Here is a 14,284-nt window from a genome sequence, read left to right on the forward strand (position 1 = left end):
ACAACTAAGGGGGGATATGATAGAGGTCTATAAAATTATGACTGGTGTGGGGAAAGTAAATAAGGAAGTGTTATTTAGTCCTTCTCATAACACAAGAACTAGGGGCCACCAAATGAAATTAATAGGCAGCAGGTGTAAAACAATCAAAAGGAAGTATTTTTTCACACAATGCACAGTCAACCTGTGGAACTCCTTGCTAGAGGATGTTGTGAAGGCCAAGACTATAACAGGGTTCAAAAAAGAACTAGATAAGTTCATGGAGGATAGGTCCATCAATGGCTATTATCCAGGATGGGCAGGGATGGTGTCCCTAGTCTCTGTTTGCTAGAAGCTGGGAATCAGCGACGCGGGGATGGATCACCTGTTCGTTTCATTCCCTCTGGGGCACCTGGCATTGGCCACTGTCGGAATACCGGATACTGGGCTAGATGGACCTTTGGTCTGACCCACTATGGCCGTTCTTATGTTCTTATCCAGAGAGCTTCTGGTATGCACTGAAGCAAATTAAAATCTCAAATCACTTTTTAAAAACTTTCAGATTAATCCTAATTAATTCAAATTAATCCTTCCTTTGGAAGGTTAGGAGGTGACTTGATCAGAGTCTTTAAGTATCAGCTCAGGGCAAAGATATTTGATATTGGAGAGCTCTTTCATGTAGAACACAAAGGGTACAATTTCAAAATTATGTATGCGACTTAGACTCATGTCACATTTTCAAAAGTGATTTATGCACTTGTATTTCACACTGAAAATCCCAAGGGATTAAGTTTGTGTTATGATTAACACTTGCCAGCCTGGAAGTGACATAAGGATTGAAAAACTCAAATCCACTTCTATCTTGTTGCCAGTGCAGACTAGAGCAGTAACACTAAATCATCCGGTTGACCCCCTAATGTTTGCATTTTAAACATTAATCTAGAAGTCTTGTGCATTTTTGAGCCATCACTTTATTCATTAGTTTATTTAGATTTTGATCTTCTATAAACTCTACACCAAAGAGTGCCTTTGAGATACATTTATAAACACAGGAACATAAGGGATACAGAATAAATCAACCAAAGTAGCTGTACTTCTTGGAGTGCTTGCTCATGTCGATTCCATTCTAGGTGCGTGCGCGCCGACATGCACAGTCGGAGATTTTTGCCTTAGCAGTATCCATAGGGTCGGCTGTGTCACCCCCTTGAGTGCCGTACCTATGTGCTGGTATATAGGCACTGCCAACCCTACACCCTCTCAGTTCCTTCTTACTGCCCCTGATGGTTGGTCGAAGCGCCTTGTCTTGCAATCGCAAGAGCATTAGCAGTTCTTCAACAGCCCATTGTCTGTCTGTCTTTGTATACAGTTTAGGTCCTTAGTTAAGTGTTAGGTTGTTTGGTAGTTAGAGTCCCAGCTGGGACTTTGCCCCCAGAGTGGGGCATGCCCCACTGTCCTGGCTTCAACCCGTACTCATCATGCTACAGGTTGATGCCTATTAGTGACCCCCACGACAGTTATCTGAACCGTTTGGGGGAGTCCTGTAGAAAGGACAAGTGCAGAATCTGTAAGAACTTTCACCCTAGTAAAGGAGTGGGCTATCCGCTTTAGGGCCCTCCTCATAGAGGATGCTCTTCATCCTGCTTTGGAGCCCTTCCGCTCGGATCCCACATCGAGCACCTCATCATCGGTACAGAGGGCTCTGCCCAGTACCATTCCTCCTCACCAAAGAAGCGGCAAAAGAAGAGCCCCTCAGCACTGGAACAGAAAGGGGCCCCAGGCAAAGGACCTATGTAAGGCCATGTGCTCACCCTGGGGCTTCACGGGGTACCGCTGATTTGGGCCCAAGGATCTGCCTCCCCGGAGCAGCAAGGGATCCCAGCTTCTCCTAGGGCCCCCGTTGCCCAAAGTGTCCCCAGCAGCTAAAGAACAAGTAGGCCAATTGGCACCGCAGACACCACGCCAGGCGCCGGACTTGTCTAAGGCCTCAACGCCTATGGGCATGCTGGTCATGGGATAGTCCCATAGGCCAGTGGAACCCCCTCGGTCCCTGGACTGCAGGTGTAGATCTCCATCTCTGTGGCCTAGGACCCCGGCACCACAGTCCCGGTCTCGGGTCAGAAGACCCAAGTCTATGCCACCGCGCTCTCCCCCTATGAGACATGGGATGCAGGAGTTGATGCACCAGTTCCAGTACCTTGAGCTTCCCGTCAAAGATCTCCATGGCGCAAGTCACGCTCGCCCAGAAGGTCTCCCAGACGTTGGTCCCCACCAGGACGGGATTGCTCCTGGTAGCGGCAACAGTCTCCATCCTCCCAGTACCGCTCATTGGGCAGGCACCAATCCTTGCCTCGCCGGTTGCCGACCATGGTTAGTTGACAGACTCAGGCCTCGACGGCTCCTCCCTGATCACTGGAAGGGCAATGGTCGGATTTGGATTGGGACCCACTTACCATGCCAAATGGGAGTTCAGCCCCTTGCCAAAGAGGGGTGATTTGCCTGCCAAGCCTTCCTACCTCACATAAAAGCATGGTGGTCCATATCCTGATGGACAATACAGTGGCTATGTTCTGTGTCAACAGGCAAGGCAGAGCCAGATCATCTGCCCTTTGCAAAGAAGCTCTCAGGCTTTGGGATCCATCTGGTAGCTGCACATCTCCCAGGGGCCAAAAACGCTTTGGCAGATCGCCTCAGCAGGACCGTCTCATCTCGCTTCGAGTAGTCTCTCCATCCGGAAGTGGTCAGCATCATCTTCCAGAGGTGGGGCACTCCCAAGGTGGACCTGTTCACGTCCAGGCAGAACAGGAAATGATATGTTTTCTGCTTGATTCGGGGGTCAACAGAGGATCCCTGTCGGACGCTTTTCTATGCCTTTGGTCAGGGGCTTTGTTGTACGCCTTCCCCCCTGTGCCTTTAATTTACAGAGTCCTCATGAAGATCAAGCAGGACAGGATGAAGGTGATACTCACAGTGCTGGCTTGGTCTCGCCAGTACTGGTTCGGCACACTTCGGTAACCTCTCGTCGCTGCTCTGTTACAGCTATCGCTCAGGCTGGACCTGCTGTCCTAACACCACGGCAGTCTTCTGCATCCGAACCTGGTGGTGCTGCACCTGCTGGCTTGGCTGCCGCATGGTTAAATGCGGAGGAGCAGGAGTGTTTGGCAGCAGAAAGCCCTTCATCAGAGTGACCTACCTGGCCAAATGGAAGTGGTTCGCTTGTTGGACCTCGGATAAAGGCATTTGGCCCAAGTGGGCCTCGCTGGAGTTAATCCTGGACTACCTTCTCAAGTTCCAAAGCCTGTCCCTTTCATCTATCAAGGTCCACGTGGCCGCTATCTTGGCCTTCCATCCACCACTCGAGGGTAGGTCGGTTTTTGCCCAGGACACAACTGCCAGGTTCCTCAAGAGCCTTGAGCACCTCTACCCGCACATCAGGGGCGCTGTCCCTCTGTGGGACCCGAATCTTGTTCTGTCGCGGCCCATGGGGCCCCTCTTCTAGCCTCTGGCTTCTTGCGCTGTCCTTCTCCTTTCCTGGAAGGTCACATTCTTGGTTGCAATAACATTTGCCCGCCTGGTCTTTGAGATTAGGGCGCTTATCTTGGAACCGCCCTGTACGGTCTTTTAAAAAGACAAGGTCCAGCTGCGGCCTCATCCAGCTTTCCTGCCCAAGGTGGTCTCACAGTTTCATACGAGCCAGGACATTTACTTACCTGTCTTTTTTCCAAAGCTGCATAAGTTGGAGGAGGAGTGTAGGTTGCATTCCCTAGATGTCAGGAGGGCGCTGGCCTTCTACATTGAAAGAACCAAGCCATTCTGCAAGGGGACACAATTGTTAGTTCCGGTGGCCGACAGGATGAAACGGGTGGACAACTCGAGCCTGAGAAGGAGCTAGAATTTACCAATATACATTGCCAAAGAGCCACAGTAATAACATCAGCAGCCCCCCCATCAGCTCTTCTTCCCCTCCTGAGCTCCCAGCGCCTCCCGCCCACTGGTAGCCCCGCCCTACCTCCCGATCAGCTGTTTCATGGCATGCAGGAGGATCTTTGGGGGGGGGAGGAGTGAGGGCACGGCAGGGGAGGGGATGGGAAGAGGTGGAGTGGGGACATGGCCTGTGGCAGAGCCAGGGGTTGAACAGTGAGCACCCCCCGGCACATTGGAAAGTTGGCACCTGGAGCTCCAGCCCAAGACTCAGTGCCTATACAAGGAGCTGCATATTAACTTCTGAAGAGCCGCATGTTGCTCCAGAGCCACAGGTTGGCCACCCCGGGATGAAAAGTCATCCAGTGTCTGCTCAAAGAATTTCTTATGGATCACTGCCTGCATTTGCTGCTCCTACGATCGGGTACTGGGGCCACCTCCGGCGATTGTAACAGCCCTCTCAACCAGGGTGCAAGCCTCTTCGGCAGCTTTCCTAGCCCAAGTGCCTATCTGTAGGCCAGTCACCGGGTCGTCCATCCACATGTTCGTGTCCCTTTACACACTTACCCAGCAGGCCCGGGACGATGCTGGCTTCAGTAGAGCAGTACTGTAAGCCGCTAGACTGTGAACTCCGAGCCCACCTCCATTGATACTACTTGTGAGTCACCTAAAATGGAATCGACATGAGCAAGCACTTGAAGAAGAAAAAATGGTTTACCTACCTTTCGTAACTGTTGTTCTTCAAGATGTGTTGCTCGTGTTCATTCCATTACCCGCCCTCCTACTCCTCTGTTGGAGTTGCTGGCAAGAAGGAACTGAGAGGGCATAGGGTCATCAGCGCATGGGCGCAGCACTCAAGGGGGTGACACAGCCGACCCTATGGATACCGCTAAGGCAAAAATCTCTGACAACTGTGTACGTGGGTGCACACACACTTAGAATGGAGTGGACATTAGCAACACATCTCGAAGAACAACCATTACGAAAGGTAGGTAACAGCTTTTCCTTCCTCTCACCCCATCACACATCATTTGCTCATCATGTGACCAGTACAGTTTAACACACAAACCCTTCATCTTATTCTTATAGACAGAAATCCTATTGTCAGCTCCTCGCCAGTGCTCTGCAAGCATACATGCTTTGCAGAGTGCTCAAGAGCAACAAATCATGATGTGTCTTATTTTGTGAATGGTTTGCATTCATGCTTTGCTTTACAGTATAGCACAGTATATTAGAAAGAGCTAATGAGACAAAAAATACCTTTATAATGAGCATATTTTTGGTTCAAGCATGTCATCTAGTACATACTCTTTGCTGCAGAAATTCCTGCGCACTATAATGTGGAGTTTGTGGGTAAGCTGAGGAGAAAACTTTTCCAGGATTCATGGGTGTGTTCTACATTGGGTAGGGTTGAACCTTTGATGTCTCTAGTATAACAATCCATATTTATGTCTTTCCTCTCCTAGTCTTACCTGTTGGGTTTAAAAGAAAGGCCAGCAAGATTTCTATTTTCCAATTCTTTATCCCTGCAGAAATCACCAGATTATTTTATGTAGAACAAAAGGGAAAAACGGTTATGTTTGTGTTAAAGCCATTCTCTTTGAGTTGTTCAGAGTTGCAGACTATAATTAGAAAATAATATTAATACATTTCAGTTAGTCTGCATTTTCATTTCAGTCTAAAATTAAGTAATTTTACTACAAAATTTTCATTGATGAGGACAGTGGAGGTTCCCCTCGCCCCTTAAAGTATCTTTCTTAATTAAAGAATTCTTTTTATAATGTCTTTTTAGATCGCAGCAAAGCTGAGATGGATCTGAAAGAACTGAGTGAATCAGTCCAGCAGCAGTCCACACCTGTGCCGCTAATTTCACCAAAACGACAGATTCGCAGCAGGTTCCAGCTTAATCTTGACAAGACAATAGAGAGTTGTAAAGCACAGTTAGGTATGCCCAGAGTCCATTGAATAAGGGGAGCATGAAACCTAAACTCAAAGGAAACTTTGATTTAAGGGTTGATTTTGTTTACAAACTTGAAAAGTATTTTTCCATGTTGTAAAACCTTAAACACTTTTTACACTAAAATGTAAAATCAGATGATGATGTTTGAATACTTAAGGGAATACATTTTGAATGTGTTAAGCTGGAACAATCTAACGTATAATAGAACCTGCTGTTACGAATCTCTCTGAAGAACGTTCACATTTTAACCTATGTTCTTTGCACCTTTCTGATGTAGATTAGTGTACTTATTTTTGTGGTCTTATTTTTCCTTGTAACATGAAAAATTCAAGAACTGTAGCTAGTTTACTAAATACTACCTGGTATTAACATATCCAGTTACACCCAGTAGGGGGTGGTGATACTATTAAATATTTGTATTGCACTATTGCTTTGCATGGCACTTCATAGTGATTTAAAAAACGACACCACCTCTCCCTGGAAAATCTTCCAGTCTAAGGTCCTGATTTGGCAAACATGCATGTAAGTAACTTTAGTCACATGAGTGGTCCCATTGATTCTAATGTGATTACTTTTGTAGTTAAAGTTACACACATGCATGTTAGCCAGATTGGCCCTAGGTTAGACAAATTTAGAACATGAAGATAACTGATAAATGAGTAGGCAGGGAAAGGAGGGCCAAAGGTTAAATCCAGTAAAAATGTAAATGACACTCAGACATTCTGATATTCTTAAATAGAGAGTGAGGTAGGACACGAGGAGGAGGAGGTAGCTTAGAAATGGAAGTCAAGGTAGTAATACAAATGAACTTTCCAGTGTATAGAATCATGCAAAATATTTTATTTTTCTATCATATCACAGAGTCACTATCCAGTTAATGTGGAATAGAGTACATTTGTTTTGTGTTTTTCTGTGTTAGGAATCAATGAAATCTCTGAAGATGTTTATAACGCAGTAGAACATAGTGACTCTGAGGATTCTGAAAAATCAGACACCAGTGACAGTGAATATATCAGTGATGATGAACAGAAATCAAAGAATGATCAGGAAGATGGAGAGGACAAAGAAAGTGGAAAAAGTGACAAAGAGTCATTGACCATGAAAAAAAAAACTAAACCCCCAGCTCCAGCTGAAGTCAAAGAGGAACTTAAAAGCACAAGTCCAGGAGTGGAGAAAACAGATGTCCCTGTCAAAGAAAAGGCTAATACAGACTCTGAGAAAGACTTTTCTGAAAAGGGAAAAAATTTGCAGCATCCTGCAAAAGAAAAACTGAAAGGTAAAGATGAGACAGACTCTCCAACTGTGCATCTGGGTCTGGACTCTGATTCAGAGAGTGAACTTGTCATCGATCTAGGGGAAGATCATTGTGGGCGTGAGGGACGGAAAAACAAGAAAGAATCTAAAGAACCACCTCCTAAGCAAGATGGTAGGTTGAATTTATTTCCTCCTTTCATTTACGTGACAGACATAAAAGCAATGAACCCATAGTTTTCAATAATTGCTGATCTCAGTGAATGATCATTCACAGGAGATAGGTGCCTTTCACCAGTGCTCAGTATTGTAGTGCATATAATACACAAGCTTGCATGAATTTGGAATTTAGTTGGCAAGTTTTTTGAATTTCAGCCATAACCATCACTCTTCTGTGAGCCCCGCAACAACATAATGATCCGGGAGATATTAGACTTGATCAAGCACTCCCAAACGTGTGTAATCCCACTAAAGTCAATTTAAGTGCTCCCATTAGTAAAAGCCATAAGAACAGATCTATTATGTACGGTATCAGTTCATGTTGTCCATGTGTTAATCATGGTAAATGTAAATTGCAATTAGCCATTAAGAAAAGTACTTTCGCTAGCTGTGCTCGGCATTACAGCTGTTAGACAAAAAAATATTTTTCCAGACCAGTCTATACTGTGGTGAGATGTGTGGTGTATAAGCCTAGCTATATCTTATTTTTAAGTTCTTTATTTTTCATATTAGATAACTTTCTTATTTTCCTCTTTATTACATTTTATTTTTAAGTTGTAGGTAAAATTCCACCTTCTTCCAGTGCAAGCAGCCAGCCTCCACCTGAAACTCCTGTGCTTACCCGGTCTGCAGCCCAAACTCCACCAGCTGGAGTCACAGCTACTACTAGTGCTACTTCTACTGTCACTGCTCCAGCAGCAGCCACCGGGAGCCCTGTGAAAAAGCAGAGGCCGCTTCTACCTAAGGAAACAGCCCCTGCTGTGCAGCGAGTAGTGTGGAATTCTTCAAATAAATTTCAAACGTCGTCTCAGAAATGGCACATGCAAAAGGTACAGAGGCAACAGCAGCAGAGCCAGCAGTCTCAACAGTCGCAACAACCTCAGTCTTCTCAAGGGACAAGATATCAGACAAGACAGGCAGTAAAAGGTATACACTTGTAACAATGTGTCCATGGTGCCCTAATTGCCTAGTAGTGTTCATGGTGATCCAAGCCCTTCTAACCAGGAATTCTACCATGAAAACCAGTCTCTCAAAGTATGGCTCTACTCTGAAAAGTGACTCTTTAAAAATGTAACAGCTTACTAAACTTATTAGCTTTCTGTGGTATGTTTTTAGAACCATTTATCCATACTTCAGTTACAATAGGTTTGCATACTTTTTGCCATTGTCAACCATCACAGCTCTAGAAGAGTGAACTGAATTATTTTCTGGATCATTGAAATGTAGGGCTGGAAGGGACCTCAAGAAATCATCAAGTCCAGCCTCCTGTGCTGAGGCAGGCATCAAGGACCCAGTACACCTAGACCAGTGATACTCAGACTGAGGCTCGGGAGCTGCAAGTGGCTCTTCAATGTGTCTCCTTCTGCTCATGATATTAAAACACTGTATAATTTAATTATTAACCAATCTAAGTTATTACCCTATCAGGATTCTTTCACTATGTTATTAACCAATTGTAGTTGATAAAATAATACTTGTTCGGGATAACCAAGACACACACACACACACACACACACACACACACACACAAAAATAGTAAATGAAATAATGAATTCACACTACTGTGGCTCTTTGGGGTAATGTTGATCAATAATGTGGCTCTTGAACCACTGAGGTCTGAGTATCACTGACTTAGACCATCTCTGAAAGGTGTTTGTCAACTTGTTTTTGATAACCTCCCGTGATAGGGATTTCACAACCTCTCTTGGAAGCCTATTTCAGAGCTTAACTACCCTGGTAGTTAGAAAGCTTGTCCTAGTATCTAACCTAAATCTCCCTTGCTGCAGATTAAATCCATTACTTCCTTTGCTACCTTCGGTGGGAAGCGGCACCTGCAGGCAAAAGGGCCGCAGGGACGTGCTGGCCGCCACTTCCCCCAGCTCCCATCAACCGGGAACAGAGAACCGCAGCCACTGGGAGCTGCAGGGGGCGGTGCCTGCAGACAGTCAGCGTCAGCAAAATGTCTTGCAGCCCGCTATCAGATTACCCTAATGGGCCGCATGTGGGCTGCAAGTTGCCCACCACTTCCTTAACATATTTGAAGATTGTAATCAAGTCCCCCTGCAGTCTTTTCTCAGACTAATTATGCCCAGCTTTTTAATCGTTCCTCATAGGTCAGGTTTTCAAAAACCTTTCATTATTGTTGTTGCTCTCCTCTGGACTCTCTCCAATTTGTCCACATCTTTCCTGAAGTGTGGCACTCAGAATTGGACACATGACTCCAGCTTGAGGCCTCACCAGTGCCGAGTAGAGCAGGACAGTTACCTCCTATGTCTTACATGTTACACTCTTCTTAATACACCCCAGAATGATATTTGTTTTTTCACAGTTGCATCACATTATTGTAATCTGTAACTCCCAGATCCTTTTCATCAGTACTACCACTTAGCCAATTATTCCCCATTTTGCAGTTGTGCATTTGATTTTTCCTTCCTAAATGAAGTACTTTGTATTTGTCTTTATTGAATTTCATCTTGTTGATTTGAGACCAATTTTTCAATGTCATTTTGAATTCTAATCCAGTCCTCCAATTTGCAGATTGCAATTGCAGATTGCTTGCAGCCCCTCCCAGTTTGGTGTCCTCCACAAATTTTATAATCTATTCTCCACTCCATTTTCCAAGTCATTACTGAAAATATAGAATAGTACTGCACCCAGGACTAACCCCTGCAATACACACTAGATACATTCTCCCATTTTGACAGCAAACTATCAATGATTACTCTTTTGAGTACGGTCTTTCAAGCTGTTGTACATCCACCTTATGGTAATTTCATCTAGACCACATTTCCCTAGTTTGTTTATAAGAATGTCAGGTGGGACTGTATCAAAAGCCTTACTAAAATTAAGATACATTACTTCTACTGCTTCCCCCCATCCAGTAGGCCAGCAGCCCTGTCAAAAAAGAAAATTAGGTTGGGTTTGCATTATTTATTTACAAATCCATGTTGGCTATTTCTTATAACCTTGTTACCTTCCAAGTGCATACAAATTTGATTGTTTAATAATTTGTTCCAGTATCTTTTCAGGTGTCAAAATTAAGCTGACTCATCTATAATTCCGTAGGTCCTCTTTGTTTCTCTTTTTTAAGGACAGGCACTGTATTTGCCCTTCTCCAGTCCTCTGGTACTTCGCCCAACTGTCAGGAGTTATCAAAGCTAATGGCTAATAGTTCCAAGACTGCTTCAACTAGTTCCTAAGTACTTTAGGGTAAATTTCATCAGGCCCTGACGACTTGAATACATCTGACTTGTCTAAATATCCTTTAAACCTGTTCATTCCCTATTTTGGAGAAATATTTTCCCTACATGTCAACAGAATTGTCAACTATATGTTCTAGTTGCATGACTCACTTTGTGTCTCCATTGTCTTCAAATTGGGCCTCAGTTACACCTGGACAAGCCACTGAAGGCTGATTTGCACATATGTAAATACACATTGCACATATGTAATTTGAGGATATGATTGCACAGGTGTTAAAAAGGCAGCATTTGTATTGTGGAATCTTTTTTGCTGGCAATGATACATGAGCCAGGAAGAACCCAACTTAACTCTCAGATCCCAGGCTGAGTTTGTGACACTGTCAATTAAAAATGTGAAACAGAAATAACTTTTTACTTGTAAACTGAGAAAATTTTATACAGAAAATTCACTGCGAAAAATAAGTGTGGAACCCCTGTGAAATCCTTTTTTTTAATAAAGAGTAGAATCATAGTTAAAAATTAATTCTTTATTAAATTTTAATATTCAGCATATTTGGACAAGATCACAAGTTATACCAGAACTATTTTTTTTCCATTTTACATATCCTGTGTTAGAAGTATATTGGACTGGAAATTATTTGTTGTATACTGATGTTGATGTATATTAAATTGGCACAGGTAAAAGAATGCTGCACAGAGACAACTTGACAAACTTCTTTCACTTGTAATGATTACATTTTAAACAACTTAGGGGTCCTTCAAGTCATGGGTTGTTTTGAAAAAAAAAAAAAAAAATAGGTTCAAAGACTTGGTCTTAACAGAAAGGATTGAAGCATCTTAATCAATAGGGATCAAATTGTGATACCCTTACATTGACTAGTACCTTATTCCTGAAGAAGCCCCTTGCTAACAAGCATGAGCAAGGGTATCTCAAGTCTGGCTCTAGGTTTACAGTATAGTAATTAACAATTTTGTGTTTAATTCAATTACATCTGACATCACAATCCCCACTGTTCTACCAATTGATGGTCAAACAAGTTCACAGTTGATTTGGACTTAGATATGGCAAAAATTCCTCATGAAGGGGTAGTGAAAACTAACAGCCATGATGAGGGTGGCATTAGTCACAAAGGAATGGAAGTAATGTCAGGAAATGAGACCGAAACATTCTTGAGAATATGCTGTATGATGGCTCAGAGCGCATGTTTTCAAAGGCAAAAAAATCCTGTCAGTCAGCATTTCTGGGGCAGTTTACTGTGGCTTAACAAAGCCTTGTACCACAGACAGATGGATACTAGAGCATGCAAACTGTAGGCACGCTTTACAGTGATTCCAACATGAAACTTTCATATTGTACATATGGTAGTATGCTGGAAGTACAGCAGGCTGGAAGTATAGTAAGTGGGCCTCTGAGAAGCAGGTTGAGGGAGTCCTGGAAACTCAAGTGGGACACAGATTCACAGGAAAGACTTGTACTGTGACCAGAATTGAAAGTGGCAAGCTTCTAAGCTGTCTTAGCATATATATCTTTATGTAACGTATAAGAGCCAAGCAAATTATTAATACGGGCAATGTAGCATTATTTCATGAATATTACAGTTTTATAAATAATAGTAGCAAAAGCATTCATAACTTAGATTAGTGAAATGGCTAGATGCATCCATTTACTAAAGGATGCCTATCATTAGCATGCTAATAAACAGTTTTTTAGCTGTTTGCCTAGTCATTAATTTATTGAAATGGTTAATGTATACCGTGACTTAGTTTATTTGTATGTTTTATTTTCTTAGCTGTACAGCAAAAAGAGATCACCCAGAGCACTTCCACATCAACTATCACCTTGGTTACAAGTACTCAACCTGTTTCTATGGTTACCAGTTCTGGATCTTCAAGTACACTTTCTTCTTCAATTAATACAGACTTGCCAATAGCAACAGCTTCAGCTGATGTGGCAGCAGATATTGCAAAGTACACTAGCAAAGTAAGTTCTTGAGCAGGGTTTTCTTAAAAAATGTATTTTGAAATAATTTGTTACTCAATAGATTGTAAGGGGCTTATTAAAAGTGCTATCATTTGCCAAAATTCAGAAGAATGGTTTATTATCTGATTCAGCTGGTATTAATAAGGTCACAAAGTAAAAAGCTTTGAAACATCAATCATACTCAAAAAGATGAATTTCAAATGAAGTTTTTAGTTTAAGCATGGTGAGTCATGTCATATCATTCCCCCCTTGAACTCTCAGGACACTGACCTAAGCAATATGGACCAGGTTTAATTTAAAAAAAAAAAAAAAAGAGAGCGAACAAGGTACACTAAAGATTTGTTCATTTTTGCTCTTCAAAAGCCAAATTATGGTTCCATTGACTTCAGAGGGACCAAATTTTAACCCTAAAAAGCTTGTTTTCAGTGCAACTAGAAGTCAGCAACTTTCACCAGAGGTCTTAATACAGTCCTTTACCATATTGCTAAAAAACATGTGTTAAGTCTTCGAGTCTGATTTGCCCCTCCTGCATTTCACTTTTGTGGGACTATTAGTGTGTGTTCTAAAGAGGGAACATATTAACCAGTAACAGAGAGCATCATGATCCAGTGGCTAGGGCACTGATCTGGAAGTTTGGAGATCCGAGTTCTATTCCTGGCTCTGCCGTTGACATGTTGTATGCCTATGGGCAAGTGAATTCAGTGTTCTGTCCCAGATTCCCTATTTGTAAAATGGGCACATTTTGCTTCTGGCTTGGTTCAGCAATCTGTAAATTTCAGCCACAGATCATATATACTGTACACTGTAGTTACTTGACTACCACATTAGTGTTACAGTAGTGTCTCCTCCCATATCCCCATAACTACTCCACTTCGTTAAATGATAGGTGATCTAGACCATATTTTCTATATTTCTTCATAGAAGAGTAAATCTATACTCAATCTTAAGAAATAATTCTCATTAACAATGTGGAATAGACTCTCTGTTAAATAAATAAATAAATATGTTCCTATTTTAAAACAATGTATATTTTCACCATATGGAAACTTCCTTCAAGGTATAGGTTGGACATTGCTCAAAGAATGAAGCAGTTATGAGTAAGTGTGTGACCTTAGTTGGATGTAATTTATGTATGCAGTACAGGTTTGTACATACCATTGGTTTGATTTGATGAAGAACAAAGTTTCTCTTCTAAAAGAAGCATGAGACCAGAGCTTCACATATATTAGTTGAGCAGAAATGCAGTATTTTATAAATTCAACATTATTTATGATCTTGGGACTAATACAGATAATAATGCATAGAGATTGACTTAACTACTTTTTACATTGTAGTTACAATTAATATATATACTGTATTTTGGATTTCTTTCATGTTATTTGGGAAATCCATGCCTCTAGTTACTTGCCAAGATAAAACCTCAGGGCTCTGTGGTATTCTTACAACATGTTGCCACCAAAGCTGTTCTATTCGTAATTAGGCTTCCCATCTCCTCCTCTCTGCCTTTCGGGTCCATTCTTCTGAGTGCATTAAAGAGCACAATTTTTATATATTTCTGTATCCTGCCTTTTTGTAAGAATGGAGCCAGCAGTCAGTATGGGGTGTGGTGTGATATGCTTGTAGTCATAAAGAAACCAAGCTCGCTATGGCATTTTATTGGCTAACTGTCCAACAGAGTGGTAAGGATGCCATCACTACTGCAGCTATCCTTTTTAACAAACTGATGGATATTGCAGAATCAGTTGGACAGTTAAAAACACTGTATTTCAGCTTTTT

General features: G+C 42.4%; 1 protein-coding gene across 7 annotated transcripts in view; it reads left to right on the forward strand.

The window, feature by feature from the left end:
• The window catches only part of ZMYND8 (zinc finger MYND-type containing 8), a 107,383-nt gene that overhangs the window by 72,904 nt on the left and 20,195 nt on the right, over positions 1-14,284 (forward strand). For all 7 annotated transcript variants that reach the window (XM_054045305.1, XM_054045308.1, XM_054045309.1 and 4 more), the window contains 4 exons: positions 5,687-5,839; positions 6,774-7,280; positions 7,880-8,251; positions 12,318-12,508. In XM_054045305.1, the coding sequence (XP_053901280.1) occupies positions 5,687-5,839; positions 6,774-7,280; positions 7,880-8,251; positions 12,318-12,508 (1,223 nt within the window). The remainder of the gene's footprint in view (positions 1-5,686; positions 5,840-6,773; positions 7,281-7,879; positions 8,252-12,317; positions 12,509-14,284) is intronic.

This window comes from Malaclemys terrapin, chromosome 12, assembly GCF_027887155.1.
Source record: "Malaclemys terrapin pileata isolate rMalTer1 chromosome 12, rMalTer1.hap1, whole genome shotgun sequence".
Lineage (NCBI taxonomy): Eukaryota > Metazoa > Chordata > Testudines > Emydidae > Malaclemys > Malaclemys terrapin.